The sequence below is a fragment of the Physeter macrocephalus genome, unplaced genomic scaffold, assembly GCF_002837175.3.
Source record: "Physeter macrocephalus isolate SW-GA unplaced genomic scaffold, ASM283717v5 random_108, whole genome shotgun sequence".
In the NCBI taxonomy this organism is placed as follows: Eukaryota; Metazoa; Chordata; class Mammalia; order Artiodactyla; family Physeteridae; genus Physeter; species Physeter macrocephalus.
Genome location: NW_021145381.1, coordinates 73,355 through 100,429, shown reverse-complemented (window position 1 = coordinate 100,429; position 27,075 = coordinate 73,355). Strand labels below are relative to the sequence as shown.

Genomic DNA, 27,075 nt, shown 5'->3' with positions numbered 1-27,075 from the left:
GGTACGCGGGCCTCTCACTGTTGCGGCCTCTCCCGTTGCGGAGCACAGGCTCCGGACGCGCAAGCTCAGTGGCCATGGCTCACGGGCCCAGCCGCTCTGTGGCCATGTGGGATCCTCCCGGACCGGGGCACGAACCCATGTCCCCTGCATTGGCAGGCGGACTCTCAACCACTGCGCCACCAGGGAAGCCCCATTCAACTACTGATTAGCTGAAGGATCTTGAAAGATCACACAGACTCTGAGTCTCCCTTTGCTTAAAATGGGGATGAGAACACCTACCTCACAGGCATAAGTTATATTAGATAATGTACGTGAAAAGTGCTTAAGTGTAAAATGCATGCCTGGTATTGTGATGGGTGAATGGGTAAGTACTGTAAACTCTGTACCGTTGGAGTGTGAATTTCCCACTGGCCTTGAGGATGCTGAAGCTAAAGCTTGTCCTCTGGCGTACTTAGGCCAAAGGAACCAAAGCATGGCAAAGCCTGATGCCATTCACTGGTGGAGCCTTTGTGCTGCTAGGCATCTGTCTTGTTTCAGATTGTGTCGTGTCTGTGTCTTGGGAGACTTCTGCCAGAGCGTCTGGGTGCCATGGCTCCCTAACCCAAGTCGCGTGAGAGAAGTGGGAGAAACTCTTCTATGCAGAGGGGTCTCTCTAAGAGCTGCCCTCATCTGCTCCCACTGCTAGAACCTGTCTCTGCGACCCAAAGGATGACCTGATGTATTTGTCCCAACGGTACCTACCAGGAGTCAAGAGACAAACTGGACTTTGCCTGTGTTTTCTGCTGTCCTGTTTCCCCGCAGGACAGCCTGCGGACGTCGGTGCAAAGCAAACCCACAAGTCAGAGAGAAGGCAGGAGGTGAAAGAGGGGCCGGTCCTGGGACAAACGGAGGATGCGGGGAGCTCTGGGCTTTGAGGAGCCGAGGAGGGCGAGGGGAAGGAGAGGTGGGGGAAGGAGCGCTGGGGTGTGGGCGCTAGGCGGAGAGGGCGGGAACGGAGAGGCGAGGAGGGAAGGGCCGCGGGGAAAGGAAGGACACGCGCAGACCGGCAGAGAGGGGCGGACGCGAGGCCGGCGGCTGCCGGGGAGGAGCGGGCGGCGGCCCCGGGGGGCGCGGGGCGGGGTGGGGCGGCGCTGTCAGCGCGAGGCGGCGAGCGGAATGCAGCGGCCGGAGGCCTGGCCACGTCCGCACCCGGGGGAGGGGGCCGCGGCCGCCCCGGCCGGGGGCCCGGCGCCGCCCGCCCGAGGCCGGGAGCCCGCGGGGCTGCGGGTACGGAGCGGGCGGCGTCGGGGGCCGAGCGGGCGGCGCCAGCTCACAAGTCGCCCGCTGGGCGCTGGGGAACTTGGTGCCGCCCGGACCGGCCGGGGAGGGGCGGCGCCCGCGCAGGCAGAAAAGTTCCTCCGCGCGGACTCGGGAGGAGGCCGGTCTGGCGTCCGCTTGGGCGAAGTTCTGGAGCAGTAGGCGCGGGCGGGGGGACGGCTCGGCGGGGCTGGATTGCGATTTTCCCGGAGGGTTAGGGAGCCGCGGAGCCGCCCCGGGCCTCGGGCTGACGTGCGTGCTTGTGGAGTCCGACGGGCCGGGGGCTGGGGGCGCGCGGAGAGCGCGGGTCCACCCTCGGCCGCTGGCCGCTGGAGGAGAAGGCTCGGCGCCGCTGTCCCCCCGGCCCAGGTTCTGTGATACACTCCGACTCGGGCTCTGGAGCAGTCAGTGCATGACAGAACTTGGGCCCGGACGGACCTTCCGCACCCAGTGGGCACAGCGCCCACCCGGGGCCTGCAGTGGACCATCTGCTTGGGAGGGGAGCGGGCACCCGAGTGGCCCATGTGGCATAGGGTTGGGCCGGAACCAGCTGTGGACCTTTGGGGTTGAGGTCGCTGGAGCCTGAGGATTGACTCTTGGGACCACGAGGTCCCGTAGAGCCAATGACAGGGGGTCTGCCCTGAATTAGGGGCCAACGGAGCTCTCCCCCCGCCCACCCCACCCCGTGTCAGTTGCAGGAACCTTCCCTCTACACCATCAAGGCTGTCTTCATCCTAGATAATGACGGACACCGTCTGCTGGCCAAGGTAACCTCCCACCCTCACCGGAGGGCCCCTGAAGACACTGTGCCACAGGCCCAAGAACAGAAGTCCCCACCCAGCTGCCTCTTCTGGCAGGAGGGACCCCACTGTGGGCTCTGCGACTCAGAGCAGCTCAGCTGAGACCCCTCCAAAGGCCATTCTGTCCATCCTCCTGCCTTGTCAGACTGCTGGCCCCTGAAAGGGGGTGGGGCTGTCTCCTCTGTTTCTAAAATGTTCCCTAAAATGTCTTCTCACCATCTTTTCCACTGGCCTGGGACCCCGGAGTCCTAGTCCCCAAATTCTGAACAAGTGACCTCCACTTTTCTTCTACAGCTTGGTAAACACTAAGGATTTAGAACCAGACAAGACTTTAAAGACTATATAATCCAACTCTTTCATTTCACAAATGAGAAAAATGCAGTCTAGAGAAGCTAAAAGAGTTGCCTGTGGTCACAGGTAGTAATATCAGAACACAGATCTAAACTCAGGTATTTTGACCTGAAGCTCAGGAGGGTGGTTTGCACTGCACCAACTATTCAACTATCTGGTATCTATGCTAGTGAACATGGCTAGGATAAACCAAACTAGAATAATCCAAAAATAAATGTCTACCATCAACACAGTTAACTATAGTAGGGCTATGGCACCTAAACTAGCTACGAAATGCATTATAGATTTTTCGTTTGTATGGGTTGAAACTTTTTGACTTCATGACATTGAAATGAGCTTGTTCACCACAGCAGTGGCCAGCAGGGAGACTGCTAATTTGCCTGCAGATGGGGTAGTAAGTGGCAAAATCCACATTCGGAAAATTGAAAGCTGAGCTGACCATCTCTTGCCGCAGCTGGTCAGAGGTGGCTCGGCAACCAGAAGTTCCAGGGCCTCCTCCCAGCAGATCACATCCATGTTCAGATGCAGGAACTGAGTCAGAGAGAGAGTCTCACCAAACCCAAACAAAACAGCCTTGACTTAATTAGGCAGTGTGTGCCAGGAACTTTCCCTTAGATAGTTCATCTTCACCATAACCCTGTCTGAAGTCAGACCATCGTTGGCGTTCAATCCCAACTCTGTCCCTTACAACTGTGAGATGTCCGGGAAGTTACCTGACTTCACGCCTCAGTTTCCACATCCATATAATGTGGATAATAAAGTAGCTGTTGTGATATTATTGTGTTAAAGGGCCCCTGGCTCTGCCTTCTTTCCTGTAGACTCAGGTTAGTGTAGAAACAGTGTGGCCTAGTGACCACCGCAGTCTTTAGCACGCTGCACATCTGCGGAATGTACAAAGGCCTTCAAGAAATCAGTACAGGGGCTTCCCTGGTGGCGCAGTGGTTGAGAGTCCGCCTGCCGATGCAAGGGACACGGGTTCGTGCCCCGGTCTGGGAAGATCCCACATGCCGCGGAGCGGCTGGGCCCGTGAGCCATGGCCGCTGAGCCTGCGCGTCCGGAGCCTGTGCTCCGCAACGGGAGAGGCCGCAACAGTGAGAGGCCCGCGTACCGCAAAAAAAAAAAAAAAGAAAGAAAGAAAGAAAAAAGAAATCAGGACAGGACTCCACAAGAAGGCCTCAAAATTCTTCTACTTTTCATGACTTTCTTTGCTCAGAATTTGTGTTTATGGGGAAACAGTAAGCAGACAGGCCTAGAGGGCAGTCAAGGGAAGATGGGGCACAGCAGCAGGGTCCCGCTTGGCCAGCACCTACCATTCCCTGCCACCCATCCAGGGAGGAAGCTCTGTGGAACAGCTGTCACCTTTTCTCCTTCCCTTTCACCTAGTATTATGATGACACATTCCCCTCCATGAAGGAGCAGATGGCCTTCGAGAAAAATGTCTTCAACAAGACCAGCCGGACTGACAGTAAGTGTCCGCCTTTTGCTCGTGCAGAACTTTCAGATGCACACCATCATCTTCATCTGGACACATCTGTCCCCGTCGGCCTCATACACCCACAGGCCATTCCCTTTTCTTCAGAGGTGCTTTTTCCTCTCCTGCTCAGCTGTTCTCTTCTCTCTTCTTCTGGTGAGCCTTCACTCCCCTCCCTCTCAACCCCCCCTCTTCCTGCTTCTGGCATGCCTGGACTTCTCTCAGTGGAAGGGGCCCGCACTAGCCTGGGGCTCGTCTTAGGCATTGCATATGGTGGGCAAAAGGTCAGCCTTGAACCAGGTTTGTTGACTTCTTAGAATGAGGCAGTCAGGTGCTAGGAATGGAGTAGAGGGTGGGGGGAGGGACACAGAGTAGCCTAATGGTAGTGTCCCTAGCGTGCGTCTTTCCAAGGGTGCTAGTCTTTGCAAGGGTTCTTTGTTTGTTTGGCCTCACAGCTTGTGGGATCTTAATTCCCTGACCAGGGATTGAACCCCGGGCCCTTGGCAGTGAAAGTGTGGAGTCCTAACCACTGGACCACCAGGGAATTTCCTTTGCAAAGGTTCTCTGGAAGGGGAAGAAGGAAATAGGGCAAGAGGCACAGAGCTGGAGATGGGGAGGAGGGGCCAGGCAGAGGTGACCAGAACTGAGACACCCCGCCCCCCACTCTTCTAGGTGAGATTGCATTTTTCGGGGGCATGACCATCGTCTACAAGAGCAGCATTGACCTCTTCCTGTATGTGGTGGGCTCATCCTACGAGAACGAGGTGAATTCAGGAGGTTGGAGTGACAAGGAGGCTTGGATTCTGGGGTAGAAGCTGGGAGCCTCACCACTGGTACCCCTCCTTCTAGACTCTGGGGAACTGGGAGCAGCCAGAATGGTTCATTCTGGAACAGTGCATATCCATGATGTTCCTTAGATTCCTTGGGTACCAGAAACGGAGTCCTCTGCAGAGAGCCTCTGTGTCTTAAACATCACTGGAGAAGGATGTGCTGAGTGTCCCACAGCAGTCACTCCAGTGCTTCCAACCCAAACACGGGGAGGGGAGGGGCCCTCTCAGGTCAAATTGCAGTCAGGCTCCAGCCATGTCCTCTCTGAAGAGGGACAGCTGCCCACACAGTCAGGCTCTGAGGTTTCCTTTTGGCCTTCTCAACCTCAAGCTCTCTTGTTTTCCTCCTCCCATTATCTGCCCACCCCCAGCTGATGCTCATGTCTGTTCTTACCTGCCTGTTTGAGTCCCTGAACCATGTGTTAAGGTGAGTGAGGTCCTCTATCCTCCAAGGCTCCCATCCCCCAGACCTTGGTACATCACAGAGGCGCGACCCTTCCTCCCTGCTTTTCTCCTGAAGTCCCCACAAGACTAAGGCTAGAGCCAGAGCATCCTTCTGCAAGGACCCTGCCCTTTACCTGATCAAGCAATGGTATGGCCAGAAAATGAGGTCTAGAGAAACTAAGTGATTTGCCTGAGGTTACAAGCTATTTATATCAGAGATAAAAACTCAGGTCTTTTGACTTGAAGCTCAGGGTGACTTTCCCTCCACCGCCATTCGGTGATCTGGTATCTACCCCAGTGAACGTGGCCTGGGTAAACCAAACGCAGATAACCCAAAAATAAATGTTCACAGTCGATACAATTAACTACAGTAAGGCTGTAGTACCTGAAGTCCTAAGAAATGCTTAAGGGTGGGCACAGGGTCCCTGCTCAAAGTGTGAGGCAGTGGGCAAGAGGAGCTCAAGGAAGCAGACCCGTGCTCTGGGCAGGGGTCCCTTGCCCAGGTGCTGCCCTCACTGCCCTTGACATCCTCCTTCCCTGTGCTTGTGCGGGGGATGGGCGGTGGGAAATAAGGCAATCTTTGGAGAGAGCGGGTCCGCCTCACCTAGGCAGGGACCCGGCTTCTCCTGGCCATGGGGAGGTTCCAGAGCTGTGTCTGCCTTCAGGAAGAACGTGGAGAAGCGCTGGTTGCTGGAGAACATGGACGGAGCCTTTCTGGTGCTGGACGAGATTGTGGATGGCGGGTGAGGAGGAGGGGAGGGAAGAGGGGCTGATCAGGGACACTCACAGCGGGAGGTGCCCTTGAAAGTCATCAGCTCTAGGTTGCACCCAGCTCACTGTTGGCTCTCTGGCCAACTTCTCCCTCCCTTCCCCCAGCATATTCCCGGTGTCCCTCCCCCCCCCACCCCACTCATGAGGATGGAGGTTGACTTCAGTGTTAGCCAAAGAGAAGCACCCAAGAAAGTAATCTGATGTCCAACTATGGCTGACTGTTGACTGGGCAGGGTTTGGGGTTTGATTTCCAGCACCCAGGAGAAGCAGGCAGCACAGATACTTGCCCCTTCCTGGGAAGACTTCCTTCAGGCCAAGCCCTGCTGCTGCCACACCTCCTGCTCTTAGAGGTTCATTCCAACACCAACTAGACGTGTGACCTGGGCCAGTTACTTACTTTCCTTACTGTCTCCATCTTTCAAATGGAGACAGTAAGGGAACTGCCTCAAAGGGTGTGGGATTAAATAAGGTGATGCAAGTGAAGCACATGGTTTTCCTTCAATAAATGTTTCCTACTATTGGCATAAGATTATAGTCTTAGGAGGGTGGGAACTCTTATGAGAAGGGTTGGTTAGTGAATTTCCATGGGGGTGGCGCAATACTCAGGGAAAAAAAGAAGTTCTGGCTCTGGGGCAAAGGGTAATGGAAACGGATCACCTGAAAGACATCCACAGGCCTCTGTCATTCCATCCATTTAATAGATGAGGAAACAGAGGCTCAGAGATTCAAGTCCCCAAGGTCACATGGCTAGGGAGTGGCAGGGCCAAGATCTAAAACATGTGCATGTTTCCAGAGATTGTGCTCTTTCCACAGCACTGTACCACACTGCTGGGGGACAGGGGCTCTGGGAGGTGGGGTACTGTGGGGTTCCTCCCTCCTTCCCTCTACGGCTATTGACTTCCTGCTGGTGCTGCTGCAAGGCCTTGTGCTAATTGCTAGGACCCAAGAGCGAGGGGAATAAAACCAGGTTTTGTGGAATATACAATTTGCATATACAACTTGGTAGACTGTCTTTAAGGAAAGCAAAGCACACACACACACACAATTACAAATACAAATGAGGTGCAGGGCCTTGGAAGGACCTTCACAAGGGAGGGTGTAAGCTTTATCAGCTTCCGGTCTGTGCCCCTAGAAGGCCCAGTTTCTGCCCCCTGAGGGGCTCACAGTTTCCCTCCAGTGAAAATCAGGGAAGTGTCAGTGGAGGCAACACCTGAACTGGAGCCTTGGCCTAGGATGCTCTGTCTAAAGGACCCCTGGTGAGGGATCTGGGGCTGCAAGTGCCCCTGTGATGGGCCTGGGAGAGGCTCTCAAGAAATGTTTGTTCACTTCCTTCTGCCCTGGAGGAGCCTCCCTGGGTAAGGAGGGCAGTCACTCAGTCCCCGTGGGCCCTAACCTACCCACAGGGACTGGCTCTCACCCCTGCACACACCCACACATGGCTTCAGAACACCCCCAGGGCATCATGAAAGAGTGTCAACTAGCCGAGGAGAGCCTCCATAACTGGGTCTGTCAAAAGGGAAGGTAGATTCTGATTTTTGGAGTTCCATTTCTTTCATGTGTGGCATGACCCTGTGGCATAAAATAATAGTGAAACAAGATAGGGACCCCAGGGGGGGGGGCCTCTCTTCCTTCCCTGCATCTGAATCCATCCCTAGACCCAGAGGTGAAGTGAACTCTCTAGAGGTCTCAGTTTTTGAGTCCCTGCTTTTGACAACCTGATTGTTCTAGACGGGCCTGCCCTCACCTGATCTCTAAGTGTTTGCCCAGTGATGATGAAGTGTGGGAGAATCAGAGCTGAGGGTACTCCGTGGAGAGGGAGGGCTCTGGCTTGAGGAGTATCAGCAGGAAGGTACCTTGGAGGGGGAATGTAGGATACGGCGGGGAAGGGAAGGGCTTAGCAGGGAGCAGAGGCAGGGGGAAGCATGGGGCTGATTTTCCTCCCGGTTTCTCTCTCATCTTGTAGCGTGATTCTGGAGAGTGACCCCCAGCAAGTGATCCAGAAAGTGAATTTTAGGGTAAGAGTCATCCTGCATCCCCCCTCCCTCCCATCTCCTCCAGGCTACCCTTCCCATCCTCTCCACCTCCTGTCCTCCCTGTATCTGAGCTGCCAGAACCCCGATGGTGGGAACCCAAGCTCCTCTAGCAGAAGCAACCACTGGGTTGATGCACTTGTTGGGGGAGCAGCAGTTTGGAGGAGTGTCAATTAGTAACAGAGATCTCTGTCCTCTCCCCCTGTAGAATCACAAACACCTCACCATCCTCCCTAGTGGGAAGTACAGACTGGGGAAATAAATAAATCCTCACAGAGACACCTGGTGGCTGCCTTGGCCTTGAGGTTGGCCTTGGGGGTGTATAGATAGAACCTCCCTGCCCAGTTTGGCTTCTTATGTCTGGATGAAACCTTTCCTCTCATCTTTATTCCCCCTCATTCTCTCACCCACCTTGTGCCATAGATGGGCCCTGGGCTCCCAAACAAGAAGCTCTAGGACTTCCACTAAGCGGTGATACATGTACAGCTCTGGATCCCCTGATCACTGCGTCTGTTCGCCGCCACTACCCCCAAGGCCCTTTCCCTCGCCTCTCTTTCTTCACCCAACACCCTCGCCCTGGCCTGACCACCCTGACTCTGCTTCCCTGCAGGCGGATGACAGCGGCTTAACTGAGCACAGTGTGGCCCAGGTAGGCCCCCTCCATCTGCCTTGGCCAGGAAAGGGTTAGTGGGAGGAGAGCAGAGCATCCCAGGGGGACCCACTGGGGCTATCAAGGCTGAGAAGTCAGGGGTGCAGGAGGGAAGGGATGACAGTGTCAGGCCATCTCTTGGAGACAGTCATTGGAGGCTTCCAGGGTCCCCTAGGTGATGTGGAGCTGGGTATTAATAAATGATGGACACCTTCCTAGCAGTTCACCTTATCTCCTTCCTGGCTTGGTATAGTTGGATCAAAACCCAGGATGACCTGCCCACCCTGGGGATGGCTGGGTCACTTGTTCCCCAAAGTAATCTGGGGGCTTAGGCCTCTGATGCTTCCCCCAACCTAGAAAGGATACCAAACAGAGTTTTCCTCCAAACCCTCACCCCTGCTGTTTAGGGTCCACGCTGAGATTGTTAAGGGACCCTTAAATCCATGATGGGATCTAATTCTTACCACTTGCCACCATGTCCCCGAGTGACCTGACTATGGAAAAGTCTACCCCTGTCCTATCTGGAAGTGCATGTGGGGCAGGGGTGAGGTTTCTGGATCTGTGGCTTGACTGGTTTCCCAGCTGTGCAAACTTCCTGCTTGTCAAGCTTGACCTCCATTCTGTCTGCCCGCAGGTCTGTCTGCCCAGACTAATCCTGCTTTTATGGAACTTCCTGCCCTGGCACTAACTACCTCCTGCTGTAGTGGCCCAAGCTCAGATGGGCCTGTACCATCCCATGTGGGGCCCCAGGTGTGGTGCCCACTTTCCTGTGACTGCCCTTCGTGCTCACACTGCCTCTCCCTCTTCCCAGTTCCCAGTGCCTCCTCCTACCCTGCTGAGATGAATGCAGCCGCATGGCAATTTTCAGGGCTAAAGAGGTTAAGGAGCAATGAGCAGAGCAGATAAGAACAGGAGTGCTGGTGTGAGTCATCCCAGGATGTATGTTGTGCCTTATCACCTACAAGCTGGGTGGCCTAGGGCAAGTTACTCAACTTCTCTGGGCCTCACATAATCACAGGACACTCCTCATAGAGTTATTATGAGAATTAGATGAGCTAATGCATGGAGAGCTCTTGGCATAGATCCTGTTTTCCAAAGGGGGAAAGAATGAAGCCACAGCACTTTTAATGGAATTCTTGAGTAGAAAAACCAAGGAAGTTGCAGGTAGTGAATGGGAGATGAATCGAGGAGAAAGATTTTTGCCGAGAGAAGCAGGAGAACTCCAGGGCCAGGCTGCCCTGAGAGAGGAGGGGGAGTGGGCAGGAGGAAGGGACGTACAGTGTGGGATTGACCTTCTTCGAAAGGGAATGAGGCTTGATGGCTGGAGGGACAACCTGAGGGACATACCTGGGGTCCCCACCATGTTGGCATGGTGTGTGCACAGTCGTATGGATCTGTGTAAACATGGGGCTGAGGCTGTTTGCTCAGCAGGATGTTAGAGTAAACACATCTGAGTGCAGGTGACCCTCAGCAGAGTCTGCCCAGGAGCCCTTTGCCAGCTGTGCCACATCAGCAGCGGGTTGGGGTGGGGTGTTGAGGACCTACTTCCAGCCAAAGTCAGAGCTAGGGGTTTGCTGAGGTGTCTGAGCACAGGAAGTGTCAGGCCTGGGCCCGTTTCTGCCTGGACGTGGCACTGTGGGCGGGAGCTTGAATGGCATGGTGTGGGGAGTCAGGGCTGCTGCCACACCCAGGGCTGCAGATGCAAGGGCGGAGAGCTGGGCAGGCTCTGGCCTGGGCTGGTTGTTGGCTGCAGCCAGTTACAGCTGCTCTTTCCATCTTCACGGCCCGGCCCCACTTAAGGCAGGCAGAGATGAGCTGCTGCCACCTAGTGACCAGGGATTATAGGGACACGTAGAGAGGGGCTGTAGACCCCCCCCTCCCCCAACTCATTGTAGTGTTAATGTACTTGTCATTCCTCCACAGTAATTCTCTCAACCTTGCACACCCCCGCCCCACCCAGGTTCTTCAGTCTGCCAAGGAACAAATTAAATGGTCCTTACTGAAATGAAGGCTGTGCATTCAAGGCTCCCTGCCCCCAGACCATTCCCCCAATCCTGGCAAAAGCACAAAGACCCCAGGGGACACCAGAGACCCCTCTATATCCCCAGGCCTTCCCAGAACTGACTCCTGAGGTCTCTGGCCAGGGACTCTGAGATGCAGAGGTTTGGCTTCAACACTGAGTAACCCCTTCTCACTGTCCTGGCCTGCTCTTTGGGCCTTGAGAACCAGCTGAGCTGCCTTAACTCAGACCTTAGGCATCCCTGGCCCCAGAGCCCAAATAAACCTGCTTTTGTCTCCTGCCAATGGTCGCTTTCTCTCTTGACCTGGGAGGTGTGTGTGTGTGTGTGGGGGGGTGTTCTGATAAGGGCTTCTGCACTCTGGGGCTCATCTCCTGGATGCCCAGTTCCAGGGTGTATCCTTGTGGCTGTGTGACTGGGGAGAGGGGTGGGTCAAGTGAGAGGAGACAATTTAACACAGTGAGGGGGTGCGACACTGATACTGGGGCCCTATATGTGGTGTAGAGGGCTGGGTATGATTGTGTGACAGGGTAAAAGAGTCATAATGGGAGGAATGGTGCGTTTTCGGGGGAAAGGAGAGCAAAAGATGGTACACACACGGTGGCCCCGCTGGAATTCTTCGACTCGCTTTTTCCACTCTCAGCCTCCAGGAGGGAAGGGCGTAAGGTTTCCTCCGGACAAACTGAGGAACAGCACGCCTGTTTTTCTTGGCTTGCCTGGGAAGTTGCCGCGGAATTCCTCTGCTGGCATATACCCTGGGCACTAGAGCCCTGCAAGCTTGCCATGGCTAGACCCAGATACTAGGGGTGAGGAAGCACCGGCCAGCTCCCGCCTTGTGTTTGTGTCCAGAGCACTCAGTGCGCTCGAGGGTGTGAAGAATTGCAGGTCCAAAGGGGGAGACGGGCGGAGGGGCATTCTATAGGCAAATGGGAAGAATGGAGTGACTTTCGGGGGACACGACACCCCTTTTCTCTCCCCGTTCTAGAACCGCCCCTTTCTCCCTTTCTTTCTCTGACATATACACTTTCTGCGTCACGTACATAAGTCCCCGAGAGTGTCTAACGTTTCCGCCTGGGACAGCTCGTTTCCCTCCAATCCCTGGGTAGCTGCAACGCAAGTCTACGCCCCGCCCTGGCTCCGCCCCTCGGCGCCCCCCGCCGCGGGGAGCCCATTCCCAGGACCTTATCCACGATCCTATAGCGCCACCTGGAGGGATAGGTGGGAAACGCGCTCCCTCCGGGTCCCGCTCCCCCTACTAACTCCGCCCCCAGGGAGGGGACCGACCCCTGCTCCCGCGAGTTAATCGCAGTTCTCCAAACGCGGAGGCAGGGCGTTGCTCTAGCAACCAGCGGGCTGGACACGCCCTGCGAGCTGTGACGCTGCTGAAAGAAAGTGGCGAACCCTGGGTGTTAGTAGAGGCAGTCCCTGCGGGTTATCACGTCCTACATTATAAAAGTCTCCAGAACTGGATATTTATAATGGGCATGACTACTTTTGCAATTAGAGAAAATGATAAATATACAGTTATGTAAACAGACTATAAACACTCTGTACACAACCATTCCACCAAATAATGCAACTCCGAAAGGGAAAAAAAGAGTATGCAATTAAATGCTGTCGAGTTCGGGGGCCACTGTGGCGACGGGAAATGAGAAATTTTCCAGAAATACTTTGGCGAATGTTCGGCCTTATCCGGTGCCCGGCTCCATCCATCGCCTCAAACGACCGCAAGAACCGGAGGGGCAAATTCGCTTCCTAGCAACCCGGTCGCGCCCTCCCGGGTCCTGCAAGTCCAGTAGTGCAGGGACTGGAATGGGAAGGCCCGGCCGTCACACAAACTGGCTCACCGAATGCTGTGGACTATGCGGTGCTTCCCCATTTTACCGAGAGGCACACCGAGGCTCCGAAAGGTAATGTATTTACAACAGTTTCCGCAGAGCCGGACTCAGGAGCGGGCACTGCTGGAGCGAGGTGGCTTTCCCGCGCTCCCTTCCCAAGGGCCGTCCGAACCCCTCGCCCACACAGGGACAGTACGGGGTTAGGAGGAATGAGCCGAGGGGACATGGCAATTCGGGGAGGCCACCAGAGAGGTGTCCTCGCTCTTTGTGGCCAAAGGACTCTGGGGAGGGGGGCTGCAGCCAAGCAGCCGACCCACGCCCGCGTAGGGGAGAGGGCTGCGCGGAACCGCGGGGGTCCCCGGGGAGCGCCGGCAGGGTGGGGGCGCGGCCTCTTCCTACGGACGCCAAGTTTGCAGGCCCGGCTCTCCCGGGCTGAGGCGGAGGGCCCGCTGCATCCCCAGCCCCCTCTCGGCGCCTGCAGCCCCGCGGACCCTCCAGGACGGCGGGTCTGGTCGTCTGCCTCGAGCTCTGCCCGCTGGCCCCGACGCCCCCCCCACGCCGATCCCCCCCACCCCCTGGGGCTCGCAGCACGCGGGGCAGGGGCGACGTCTGCCCAGGCCCAGGTTTTGGGGAGGGCAGTCGGCCGTTCCTGGCGGGAGCGGCCCCGGGGCCTGCCTTCCCGTCTGCTCTCAACCCTGGGGCTCCTCCCCGCCTTTCTGCCCTCGTGGGCGACCCGGCGGGTCTCGAGTATCTGTGGGGAAGGGGCTTCAGGGCGCCCCCTTTCCTCCTGCCGAACTGGGACCGGGGCACGTCAGAAACTGAGACCTCGGGGGCCCGGGCCCAGCCAGAGGGCGCACGCACACTGAAGCACTGGCCCAGGGCTCGGGTGCAGGGGAGACGATAGACACACCTAGACCGGGCTAGGGACACAGAGGTAGTACCACCAGGCCCTCGGACCCTCTTTATACCGTTCTGAGCCGGTGGCCCCCTCTCTGGCTCCTCTCGCCCCCTGCTTTCCGGCCATTGGCTGGCAGGAAGGCAGAGCTGGTCGGATTGGTCTGCATCCAGACAGTGATGGATGGCCCCCCGCTGACTGGACAGCTGCCGAGATGGTGTCCGCTTCGCGGCTCAGTTTGGCTAAGGTGGGACCAAACAGCCCTGGGGAGTGGGTAGGTGGATGAGCTGGAGACCGGCCTAAGGCTCAAACTTTCCGTGCTCGCAATCTCCCTTTAAACTCTACAGAGAAAAAAAATCTTCCCCCTGATTCCCCGTAGATACCCTTTAACTCCGGAACCTGATGTAGGCAAAATTGAATAATTTACCCAAAGCAGTTTGGACACAACCCTATGGACCTCCCTTTCCCTCCAAACTGGGTCTCATTCATTTAACAATATTCGTGCATTCCGTTTGTTCGTTCACTCGTTCATTCATTCACTCAAATATTTGAGTGTTTGCCAGGAGCCTGGCACTAGGGAAAGAAAGGGAGACTGATTAGCAAGTGATTGGGCCCAGAGGGGGCAGTGGGGTGGGGGTGGAGGGTTGAAAAGAGAGAAGGGATGAGAGATATTTCAAGGTAGAAATACCTTTAAAAATCCAACGGTGTCCTTTATCTGAGTGGTGTTAAAAATTCACAGTTAGCGCTCTGTGTTCTTTCCTGTAGGTAAGTCATTCTTAACGAAAAAGTAAATTAATCAAATGGCTGCCAAGTTTTACTCTATCGTCAGCATTTGTGTGGTCCTCATCTGTCTCCTAATCTCTTCTTCATCTCTTATCAACTAAAACTGGAAAATACCTTAGACGAGGAGCCACAGAAATCAGAGTGATTGTGAAACACGTGTGGACTTTATATTGTATATACAAACGAGTACCATCCCTCAAAACAGACTCTTTGGTAAGAAAAGCAGTATTGATAAAGATAATAATAATAGAAGCAAAATAAAGTTTCTTTTGGAATAGATAATTTCAATAGACATTTATTAACTGGCTGTTCTGAGCCAAAGACCTTTAAAATATATATATTAATTAATTAATTTGGTGTGCCGGGTCTTAGTTGCAGCTCGCAGGCTCCTTAGTTGTGGCATGCAAGCTCCTTAGTTGTGGCATGTGAACTCCTTAGTTGCGGCATGCATGTGGCATCTAATTCCCTGACCAGGGATGGAACCCGGGCCCCCTGCATTGGGAGTGTGGAGTCTTATCCACTGCGCCACCAGGGAAGTCCCCCCACCAAACACCTTAATGGGGGTTGGTGGGAGCTTCTAAGATGAACTGGAAGACACGGTTCCTGACCTAAGGAGATCACAACTTGACTGGGAACAAAGTTGTGTCAGAAATTAAAAACGTTGACAAAGGAGATGGTGTTACATAGTATTTCACAGAAAGAAGTTGGGGGAAAAGACACCACAAAGGGAGAAAGCGTGTAAGCAAAGCAAAGAGGCAGAGAATCTCTGTCTAAGGAATTTCAGGTCGGTTCATGTAGCTGGAATGGGGGATGTGTATCTCTGTGGGGAGGTCTGGGTATGCTGAAGCTTGAAGCTTCTCCCTAAACAGGTTGTGACCGGATCAAGGCCAGTGTTGAATGACATGCTAACAGATCACTGCCGTTTACTGAGTCGACTAGTCTGTGCTCCTTAGAAATACTATTGTCTTCAAAACAACCTAACCACCTAGATGCTGTCAGACCTATTTTTGCAACTGAGAGCCCAGGAATTTGAATAATCTGCTTTAGGGCACAGGTGAGATTTAATCCCAGGCTGGTCTGACTCCAGTGCCCACTGCTCTTTGCCCCAGCCACGGAGCTTGATTTGTATTCTGAAGGTGATAGGGAGCCATTAAAGATTTTCTAGCAGTTAAGTGATATCAACTCTGTGTTTTGAGCAAGGAACTCTGCCGGCAACGTGGAATGTCTACTGAAGAGGGAAATAACAATCTAGGGTCAGCGCAAGACCTACAGAAGGCAGTCATTTTCTTTTTTTAATTTTTATTTTATTGGCCATGCCACATGTGGGATCTTAGTTCCCGACCCGGGATCGAACCTGCGCCCCCTGCATTGGAAGCCCGGAGTCTTAACAACTGGACCACCAGGAAAGTCCCAAGGCAGTCATTTTCATTACAGTCACTTCCCATTCTTTATCTAAACAGTGCCATCCAGCTTGATTGTGCATCTTGTCACCAAACAGCTGGCAAAAATCAAGTCTACTCAGAGTTTGAAAGAGTTAGTGCTTTTGAATTAATTCAGATAATTGCAGGGAATCATTCCACAACAGGGCTTCCAAAAGGACCACTTTGTTAGGGACAATGATTTGACATTTATGTTCTGAAAAGTATGTTAAAAAGCGATAAACCAGTGGTTTCCAGTAGGGAGAGGGAAAAGGAGAGGGGTAAATTAGGAGTAGGTGATTAAGAGATACAAACTACTATGTATAAAATAAATAAGCCACAAGGATATACTGTGTAGCACAGGGAATGTAGCCAATATTTTATAATAACTGTAAATGGAGTATAATCTTTAAAAATTGTGAATCACTATGTTGTACACCTGAAACTTCTATAATATTGTACATCAACTATACCTCAATAAAAAAAATTTTAAGGAATAAATCCACTTTATAGCTTATATATTTGGTGCCCTCTTATCACCCTCACCTACACCCACTCTAAAAATACACACACACACACACACACACACACACACACACACCAAATAAATGAAAGAAAAAGAAATGGCAAGAGAGATCTGATTCCTTTTGACCAGACGCACAGTTTGTCTTTATCCAGACACCTGATTTTTTTTATAGCAGCTTTATTGAGATATAATTCACACACTGTGGAATTTACCCTTAAAAAAAATTTTTTTAAAGATCTTTATTGGAGTATAATTGCCTCACAATACTGTGTTAGTTTCTGTTGTACACCAAAGTGAATCAGCCATATGCATACGTATGTCCCCATATCCCCTCCCTCTTGAGCCGCCCTCCCACCCTCCCTATCCCGCCTCTCTAGGTCATCATAAAGCACTGAACTGATCTCCCTGTGCTATGCTGCTGCTTCCCACTAGCTATTTTACATTCGGTAGCGTAGATATGTTGATGCTACTCTCACTTCGCTCCAGCTTCCCGCTCCCACCCCGTGTCCTCAAGTCCATTCTCTATGTCTATGTCTTTATTCCTGCCCTGCAGCTAGGTTCATCAGTAACTTTTTTTTTTTTTAGATTCCATATATATGTGTTAGCATACAGTATATATTTTTCTCTTTCTGACTTACTCCACTCTGTATGACAAACTCTAGGTCCATCCAGCTCACTACAAATAACTCAATTTCGTTTCTTTTTATGGCTGAGTAATATTCCATTGTATATATGTGCCACATCTTCTTTATCCATTCATCTGTCGATGGACATTTAGATTAGTTCCATGTCCTGGCTATTGTAAATAGTGCTGCAATGAACATTGTGGTATATGTCTCTTTTTGAATTATGGTTTTCTCAGGGTATATGCCCAGGAGTGGGATTGCTGAGTCATATGGTAGTTCTATTTTTAGTTTTTTAAGGAACCTCCGTACTGTTCTCCATAGTGGTTGTATCACTTTACCTTCCCACCAACAATGCGGGAGGGTTTCCTTTTCACCACACCGATTCCAGCATTTATTTCTAGATTTTTTGGTAATGGCCATTCTGACCAGCGTGAGGGAGACACCTAATTTTTAAGGCATTGAAAACATGTATCAGGACTTCCCTGGTGGCGCAGTGGTTAAAGAATCCACCTGCCAATGCAGGGGACACGGGTTCAGTCCCTGGTCCTGGAAGATCCCACGAGCCGTGGAGCAGCTAAGCCCCTGCACCACAACTACTGAGCCTGCGCTCTAGAGCCCATGAGTCACAACTACTGAAGCCCACGTGCCTAGAGTCCATGCTCTGCAGCAAGAGAAGCCACCACAATGAGAAGCCCGCGCACTGCAAAGAAGAGTAGACCCCGCTCGCCGCTAGAGAAAGCCCGCGCGCAGCAACGAAGACGCAGCCCAGCCCCAAAAAAGTGTGAACTGTGAACTTATTACATGTATGTGAACTGTCCCCCCCCCCAAAAAAAAAAGATTTTAAAAATATGTATCTTATTCTCGTGGCTGCAATGAGCCCTCATCCAGGAAAGCTTGAGGGTAGAAGAAAACTCTGAAAGTCATGGAGGCAATGTCCCTTCCTCCAGGCAACAGCTTCTTAGTGATTGACAGGGATTCATGGGGCGTGTATGTTGGGGACATATGGGAACATATGTGGAGACATGGGTTCTCTGATGGAATGATTGGAAGAGACTGGCCTCAGCTGCTTCTGGGTCTCGATGGTTTAGGGATCATCCTTACCCCGCTGGAGGGTCGAGCCCTGTGTTCTGAAGGTTAAGGGGCTCCTGGAACAGTCTCTCCTAAGAAATGGTTGGGAAAGACCAGAATTCTGGGAAAGTCCAGAATTCAGAACTTGGTTATGGGGAAGCAGATGAGATTTTTAAAAACTTTGGAAACCAAAAAATATCTCAGGGTTCTCTGAAAGCCTGCAAGTAGAATCGACTCTCACAGGTCTGTCCAGAAGATGGCGCCATAAGACCAGCCCCACTTCCTTCCTTTCTGGCGGGGCGGGGATCAGGATGTGGCCGTGGAAAGGCCTGCAGGAACGAGATCTAGCTGAGCATTGGAGTCCATTCCTCCCCTAGACCACAGAGCAGAACCTGGTGCGTGCCGGTGGGGTGGGGGGACCTTGGCTGGGAAGAGGGGCTGAGAGACCCTAGGAACTAGGGGCAGTTGTGCTGAGAAAACAGGACCCTTGTTGAATACAGTGTCAAGAAAACCAGACATCCATTCCAACACTTCAGATTTGACCCCGTTCCCCAGGTAGCTGGAGGTTGCGGAAGGGGGGTGAGGGACTTGAGCACTGAAGAAAGTTTATGCTTTGAGATAGGAAAAGGAAGTTGGGTGGTTCCGGGAGAACAAGCAAAAGAGCCTCAGCTGAGGAAAGTGAAGCTCAAAGGATGACTTACCCAATGTCACACAGCTAACAAGTGACAGAGCTGGGACAGCAGTGAGGGTTTCCTGAAACCCTGCTTACCTCTCTGTGCCCCTGGGCTCTCTTGATTCAAAACCCCAATTCACATTTTCTTTGCATGTTCTCAATCAGATTTATTGAGGTATAATTTACAAACATTAAAATTCACACATTTTACGTCTACATTTCAGTGAGTATTGACACCTGTCTGTAGGTAGTTTGTACAGTTTCTAACTCCATAGCGTTTTTTGTTTGTTTGTTTTGGCCACACCGCTCAGCTTGTGGGATCTTAGTTCCCTGACCAGGGATTGAACCCGGGCCCTCGGCAGTGAGAGCGCTGAGTCCTAACCACTGGACGGCCAGGGAATTCCCTCCACTAGTGTTTTTTTAAATAATGAAATAAATGACTGTCATCAACTGCGTTTAACTTCGAACAAAGGAAGGAGAATTTATATACAAAATGCAGACTAGCTCCTTGTACAGGTTTCTTTAAATAGGATTTATGTAAATAACTCACACTTGTCAAGTTCTGTGAAAGAATTCTGTTTCCTCCACATAAGTAATTGTATTTGCACTCCCAACTGCTGTGAGGGAAGCAGGTGTGTCATCCCCACTTGACAGGTGGGGAAACTGAAGCTGCTTTCTGGTCTTCGAAGCAGAAGCAGTGAGGTCTGAAACCCCCTTCACTTTGAAGAAAGGTCTCTCTTCTGTTAGCGCACTGCACTGGACCCAGCGGGTCTGCCTTCCTGTTTGTTCCCTGGTGAACCCAGAATGTTTGCTGGAGCCGGCAAGATGGAGCATCATGACTGACAAAATGGCTCGGATCAGGCTAATGGGTATGTGGGTGGGTGCGTGAGTGAAGGAAGGAGATGGAGAATCACACACACTTCCCCAGGTTCCAGTAGACGCTTTGGGGGCACTATTGCCCCCAAAGTGAATCAGAGAAGGTAAGGGTCCTGGAAAGCCTTGCAGAACACTGTGCCCCCCACCTCCCAAGGAGGATTAGGATGTAGGGCATCTGTTTGTATGCAACAAGGATGAAACAAGTGTTTCTGAAGGCTGCAGAAGCATGCCAGGATGCTAGTCCAGGCGCAGAATGAATTTCTAGGACCCGAGGTTAATACCACTCCATCCTGAAAAGCTGGAAGAAACAAAAAGGGTAGGTCTCTCGCTTTGTACCCCTTTTACCCTGGGGGGTGCATTTGGAGTCTTCTTTAAGTTCTAGCTGAATAAATTGAGAGGAGCTAAGGTGTAGCTCCTGGGAAAGAGACAAAGAGGGGCCAGGAAGGCAAGGAGGAAGTAACAGGGGAGAGACAGGAGGCTGGGGCTGAGAGAGCCCAGGGCTTGGGAAGGGTCTTGTGTACCCTGCCGCATGCATGCACAAGCACCCCTCCAAGAAGGGGCCCTCCAGAGGATGCTTAGCTTAAAGCTGAGACCCTGGGCAGCAGCCGGGAGGGGGGAATTGGGGTATCCCAGGGCAGATCAGCTCAAGGGAGCTATTTGTAGAGTCAGAGGCTCAGAGTCTGCTGCGTTCTAGCTGCTTAGAGCTCTGGGTGGCAAGAGAAATAAGGAGCTTCCCTGATGACAATCTTTCTCCTCCTCCTCTTTCTGACTCTCTTCTTCCTTCCACTCTCCTTAAACCTACTGAATCCCTTAGGCAGCTGGGATCAACATAAGCTAGAGACTGATTCGTGTACAAGGGAAATTGGGGAGCCTGGAAACAGCAGAACCTGGGAGAGGAATCCGTGTACAGGGCAAATGAGGGGAGCCTGAAAACAGTTGAATCTAGGGAAATGGAACTGCCTAGTGAGAGAGCAAGAGGGTTCTGGAAACTGCCAAACCCAGGGAGGCCAATTTGTGTACCGGGGAAACATGGGGGGACCTGGAAACAGCAGGATCTGGGGAGACAGTTCGTGTACAGGGGGGCAGAGAGGGAGAAGCCTGAAAACAGTTGAATCTGGGGAGGTAGATTCGTGTGCATGGGGAGCAAGGGAAGACTGGAAACCGCACAATCTGGGGAGATGGGGCAGTGTACAGTGGAAGCCAGGGCAGCCTGAAAACAGGGGCTCTCAGGGGATGGATCTGTGCAGGATTACAGTTGGGGGATGGGGGAGCCTGGGAAATCTGATGAGGCAGATGGGGGCAGGGACACAGGCAGTGGACCACCTGGAGTGGACCACAGGAGTGGTCAGAAAGGTGGTTGTGTGGAATTGGGGGTGCAATGGAACCCCCTTCCGAGTAGGTTTGAGTTAGACTCCTTTGCAGCCCCTTCTTCTAGACAGGGCAGGGTAAGGGAGTAGATCTCCAATGGGGACCCAAGATTTCACATGGCAAGAAGAGAAGGGTCTTTTTAATTTTTTTTTTTAATTTTACTTATTTTATATTTGGCTGTGTTGGGTCTTCGTTGCTGCATGCAGGCTTTCTCTAGTTGCGGCAAGTGGGGGCTACTCTTCGTTGTGGTGCACGGGCTTCTCATTGCGGTGGCTTCTCTTGTTGCGGAGCACGGGCGCTAGGCCCGCAGGCTTCAGCAGTTGTGGCTCGTGGGCTCTAGAGCGCAGGCTCAGTAGTTGTGGCGCGCTGGCTTAGTTGCTCCGCGGCATGTGGGATCTTCCTGGACCAGGGCTCGAACCTGTGTCCCCTGCATTGGCAGGTGGATTCCTAACCACTGCGCCACCAGGGAAGCCCAAGAAGAGAAGGGTCTTTGTGGGCAGTTGCTGTCCTGGTCCTAAAATGAGCAAAGCCTGGAATTCCCTAGGGGAGCTGAGGGTTGGAGAGGGTGGGGATGAGGAGGTTGAAGGAGCTGCCTTGTCCCCCATGTTCCCCACCCCTCTTTGAGAGGGACAGGCCTCTTTTTCCCTGTCCACCAACCAGCCTGACCTCTCCCCCCAGAGGTTCACTTCTGAATGACAGACGGACAATGACAAAGCTGCAGACAATCGACTGAGGGAGGCCCCACAAAAGCTCCCTCCCCACCCACCCCCCCAGAGGGGCCCTGGGCTAGCGGGCCAACGGGTACTGTCACATCAGTGGAGCGCCTTCAGGTGACAGGCCTTCAGGAGACAGGGTGACGTGGGGCTTAGAGAGGCCTGAGATTCTTGGGATTCTGCCTGTGCCTCTTGGAAACCAGTTTCCCAGCCTACTGCCTCTGAGAGAAGAAAGGGAGGGGCACCAGTGGGCTCATAGCAGAAATCGAAGCCGCTTCCACTCTGCTGACTGTGGGATCTTGGGCCAGTTATGATCTCTGGGTCTCAGTTTTCTCATCTGTAAAATGAAGGATTGATCTAGAGCTCTCTCTAACAGGAGGATCCTAGTTGACTCAGGAGAGACAGCCCAGAGTAGCATTTCTTCTCATTCACTGATATTGCTCAGGACTTCACAGGCAAACACACTGGGGGGAGGCTGGCATTTTGGATGTTGTGGGAGTGTCTAAGAAAGCTTTCCCTGGCTGGGATGAGGACTTCAACACTTCTTATCACTCTGAGCGGTCCCCTCCCTTAAAGCAAAATTATTTTTTCCTCCAACCACCCTGGATTTCCTGGCTTGTGATTTAGCCTGGAATGTGGAATCTGCACCCTGTCCCACATGCCTTTGCTGTGCTTCCATGCTGGCCTCACCCCAGCCCCTGTGTCCTCTTTTGCCTGTGGCCTCTGTTATTACCCTGTTTGTCCTGAAGCCAGGGATGTTTGGGAAGGGGGCTATGTTTGGGATCTTGTCATGCAGCCTCAAAGTCTCAGGGAGCAGACCCCCCTCCCCCAACAGAGAGACCTCGAAGTACCCCAAGGCCCTGTGGCCTCACAACCACCCCTCGCTCACCGCCAAGCCTGGAGAAGGCACATGTGCACCACTTGCAAGGCTGCCTGCTGGCAGTGTAGCTGAGACCACCTATAGACCTCTAGATCACCAGGCCCGGAAGCGTGGGGAGCACACTGTGTATGTGATGGGGAGGGGATTGAAGTAACATGGGCCTAACTCAGGCCAGGCCTGTCTCATTTGAGTAGCAGCCTCTCCATTCCTCCTCTTAGTCTGAGAAACCAGTAGGCTTAACACAGGGACACATGCTCTGATTTCTCCAGAAACTCTCCTCACCTCCAGTCTGTGCAGAAGAAATGATCCCTAGCACTTGCAGAATCAGAATGGAAGAGTCCTGCCCAGGTGGAGGGGGCCTAGGGTTGCTTGCTTCACCTCTCTCTCGGGGGTCTTCGGTGACCTGCCTCAACATAACCAAGAAGGGGGAGGAGGAGGAGTCTCTGGGGAATAGTACTGGGAGCTGGACCCTGGGAGTCCAGTGCCCCCAAAGGTGGCCTCAGGTGCACAGAACCTCTTCCCAAGGGCAGCCAGTCGTTCCCAAACACGGAAGCGCACCGCCTCTCTCCCACTCTGCTCTCCTCCACACTATTAGGGATGCACCCGCAGTTTTTAATGAGCCTCGAGGTTGTGGGAGTTGGAGGGGTAGTGGGCTGGGCAGAGGAGGGTGGGCTCCGCCAGGAGGCAGGGAGGAGGGGGAGGGGATCTGATTAGAATCCGGGCCGTATGGCGAACTCTGCGGAGATGGAGGTAATCACTGAACGGGCGAGACAGCGTGCTCCGCGACAGCAGGCGGCCCGGCCGTTGCCATGGCAACCGCGGCCTCCGGGGCGCGCGGCTCGGCGCTGCTCCGCGTCCGCGGCGGAACATCTGCTTTGCACTGGGCTGCTGGGAGCCCGGGGGCGCGGGCGCGGCTGCTTCCCCCACCCTGCAAAAAAGAAACAAATTAGGCCAACTGTCCAATGAGGGGCCGCAAATGTATTTATTAATGCGAGGGAAAGGTTGTTCCGGAGCGCAGTTTGATTAATGTTTGAGTCTTCAGCTTGTCAGTCTGGTTTTGTCTCCCGCAAAAGGGGAAAGGGAGGGGTGGGGTGGGGGGGCTGGAAGGGGAATGGGAGGAGAGAGACAACAAAGCGGGAGGGGATGTTAATAGCCAAATAGGCTCTTTTTCATGTTTCCCTCAGCCTGCCACCCTTGATGGATGGCTCAGACAGAGACCGGAGCGCATCAGGGAGACGCGAGCCCCTCTGGAGAGCTGGGGGAATGGAGGAGAGGGGGGGCTGCTGAATCCTGGCTGGGGTCTGTGGGGAGGGGACTCCCGGAGGGCTGCAAGGAAAGGAATGGCCCCAGGAAACGGGCAACTCCTGGAGAAACCGGAGGAAATTTTCACAAACTGTTTACAAGTCTCCCCTGTTTGCAGCCTCGGGCCTCGAGACAGTACCGGAGGGTGGAGGGTATATGTCCCCGCTGGATTACAGGGAGGGTGGAGGAGATTTCACCCGTGGGTTAGGGCTGGGAGAAGGGAATATGGCTCCAAATCCTTCTTTCTTTCCTCCACTGTTCTCTTTGCTCTCACCTCCTCTGCCATATTTGCCATCTTCCCTTTTTGCTCCATCTTCCCTCCCTTTCTCTTTGTCTCTTCCCCTATTGTTTCTTTCCTCCATCTTCCCCTCCTCTCTTGGTGACATCAGCTGGCTGTGACAGGGTCTGCCTTGCTGAGATGTCTTCTGTGAACACAGTCTGAACACATACAATGCATCCTATTTTGTGTCTTCTTTTCTGGAGAAGGAACTGAGTGCCCCATTGGAACCCCAAACTTGACCTGAATTATGAGAAAACACACCCCTACTCCTTTTCCATCCTCCCCACCAAACCCTCCACAGCCCCAGCCCACTAGGAATGACGGGTGGAAGCTGAAAATTACAGATTTCTGGTCAGGCCTGGGAGTCAGAAACACAAGAACGGGTCTGTAAATGTAGATCGTTCTGAGGTTTGAGGCTTCGTCTTTACTATCCTTTGCCAAAAAACAAAATAAAAAGAAGAAAGTAGACCTTTAAAGCCCAGGCCAAATTTAAATATGACTTTGCAACTCATTTTATCTTCTTTCACAAAAAAGGATTGATTTATACACCCAAAGAGCTTTGCAAGAGTGAAGTTATTAAACATTAAAAAGCTGTTGGGCTTCCCTGCTGGCGCAGTGGTTGAGAGTCTGCCTGCCGATGCAGGGGACACGGGTTTGTGCCCGGGTCCGGGAGAATCCTACATGCCGTGGAGCGGCTGGGCCCATGAGCCATGACCGCTGAACCTGCGCGTCCGGAGCCTGTGCTCCGCAACGGGAGAGGCCACGACAGTGAGAGGCCCGCGTACCGCAAATAAATAAATAAATAAAAAGCTGTTTGATCAGAGCCCCACTTTCTCTGGAAAATTTTTATTTATGATCATCGGTGTCACAATTATTATTATCTAATGTCTTGGGGTGGGAGGATTACCTTTTTCATGGCCCATAGCCTGGTGGTTAAGAGCCAGGGCTCTGGAATTAGACCATCTGGGTTGAATCCTGGTTTTTCTGCTCACTATCTGGATGGCCATGGGCAAATTACTTAGCTTCTCAGAGCCCCAGTTTCCTCATCAGTAAAATGGGGATTATAACTGTCCATAGATCACTGGGTTGTGGAAGGGATAAATTAGATAATCTGCATAAAGTGTATAGCAGTGTTTGATGGTTATTTTGTGCTCAGTACATGTTGGCTGTTATATTATTATTTGGTTATAGACCTTTTTCAAACCAATTTCATGATCACTAACCTGAACATGCATTGTGTTCCAATTATATAAATGGCATTCATTAAATATAAGATGAGAAGAGAGCTAAACATGATGTCTGCTCTTGAAGGGCTTACAGTCTTTCTTAGGAGAAAGAATAGATACATTAAAATTACAAATCATCTAAGGAGTCATGTGCCAAGTGCCAAAAAAGTAGTATAGATGCCAAATGTTTTCAACACTCAGCTCTGAGAGAAGGGTTGCAGGGTGTGGAGCTTGGGCCCCCCCCCCCATGGAGCCATGGAGCCTAGGTCTCTAAGGAAGTGACAGATAGAGTGGAGTGGTATGGAGAGGGGAATGGTAAGAGCAAAGGCCAAGAAGAAGGCTTGCTCATGGATGAGTGGTTTTGGCTGGATCTAAAATGGAAACTTGAGGAAAGTATGAAACACAAACACATGGGGAGATGTATATATATATATATATATATATATATATATATATACATATTTTTTTTAAAGGGAAGATTAATCTAGTGATAGTACATAGAATATATCAATAGGAGAGAGACTGGAGACCAGGGAGCCAGTAAAGTGGGACCTGGACCAGAATGGAGAGGAAAGAGTAAATGTGAGAAATGTGAAAAAGTTTGATGACCAGATGTTAGGAAGACAGACAGGGAGAAGGAGAACAATTAGGCACTAAGCTCTAAGGCTTTGAACCTGGGTGCAGGGGAGGAAAGCTACAGAAACATTGTTTGGTCATCCTTAACTTGAGTTCTGGTTGGAGCCCAATATGCCTTAGTTTAGCAGGTCACTGTACAGCCTGCTGCCACAGGCTTGTTAAGGTGCTTTCATATTTATTGGGTGTCCATTATGGATTGAGCAGGTGGGAAGTCAATGTTATCCATCCTCCATCAGTGTGACACGTGTTTTGAGCTGTTGGGAATTGATTACCCTGTACACCTTCCTTTGCCCACCTACCTCCTTCAAGCCTGAACTTAGAGGTTAAGGGTTCATCCTATGTGGCAAGTATAAATAGCCCTTTTGGGGAGCAAAACCTGGGGCTCAGCTCGAGCAGCCCAGTACTTTTAACAAATGGGCCACAGAAAATGTGTCTGTAACATAGGTGCTATTCTCCAGGAGCTGAAACTCTAAGATGGTGTGCAGTTTGACTATCAAGTCATGAGGCAAATTTATAAGCAAATGCTCTAGGAGTCATTCCCCTCTTTGAGGAAGTTTCCTCCAAAGTCATCTCACCAGGTGGCTGCACTTGTTACAAATGCTTCCATTGCTTGAAACATTTGCCAAGGTTTCATGGGAATTAGCTTCAGAGTCTGTAGCACATTTGTTTTGCTCTCCTCAGGGGTACCAGATTTTCATCCTTGGAAGGTGGGACGCTTTGACTGTTTTTCTTAGGTTGGCGTTTTTCCAAAAAGTTTCCAAACTGCTTTTAGCAAAGTGTTGAAATAAAACCACAGCCTCCTATAAAGAGCTTGACTACTGAATGACCCCAGACTGGCTCCTGGACTGGGGGTGAAGGGAGGTGGGGATGGAAATAGCTGTAAAGGACATCGCTGAGAAAGCTGATGAAATTTGAATGTGGACTGTGAATTACATAATAGTCTTGCGTAATATGTTAAATTTCTGAATTTTGGTAACTATACTGAGGTTGTTTGTATAAGAGAATGCCTTTGTTCTTAGGAAATACGTACTCACACATTTAGAGAAAAAGGGACACGAGGTCTCCAACTTACTCTCCAAAAGCTCAGGAAAAATATGCATAGGTAAACATGTGAATAGAGAGGAATAAAACAAATGGAGGTAAATGTAAACAGTGGGTGAATCTGGGTAAAGAGCAAATGGGAGTTCATTGTACTATTTTTGATATTCTCTACTTGAATTTTATCAAAATTAACAGTTATCAGAAAAACAGCTATGGGGCTTCCCTGGTGGCGCAGTGGTTGAGAGTCCGCCTGCCGATGCAGGGGACGC

At 52.1% G+C, this 27,075-nt stretch overlaps 1 protein-coding gene across 8 annotated transcripts in view; it reads left to right on the top strand.

Moving 5' to 3' along the window:
* COPZ2 (COPI coat complex subunit zeta 2) overlaps positions 1–10,943 on the top strand; it is a 20,984-nt gene extending 10,041 nt beyond the window's left edge. The window contains exons 2-10 of one of the 8 annotated variants that reach the window (XM_055082364.1): positions 686–857; positions 1,989–2,063; positions 3,831–4,074; positions 4,591–4,682; positions 5,117–5,172; positions 5,855–5,932; positions 7,924–7,975; positions 8,601–8,639; positions 10,600–10,943. In XM_055082364.1, coding sequence (XP_054938339.1) covers positions 717–857; positions 1,989–2,063; positions 3,831–4,074; positions 4,591–4,682; positions 5,117–5,172; positions 5,855–5,932; positions 7,924–7,975; positions 8,601–8,639; positions 10,600–10,647 — 825 coding nt within the window. In that variant the 5' untranslated portion in view covers positions 686–716 and the 3' untranslated portion in view covers positions 10,648–10,943. The other 7 variants (XM_007109438.4, XM_028483957.2, XM_024130458.2 and 4 more) reach the window with 7 other exon arrangements.
* The last annotated feature ends 16,132 nt before the right edge of the window (positions 10,944–27,075 follow it).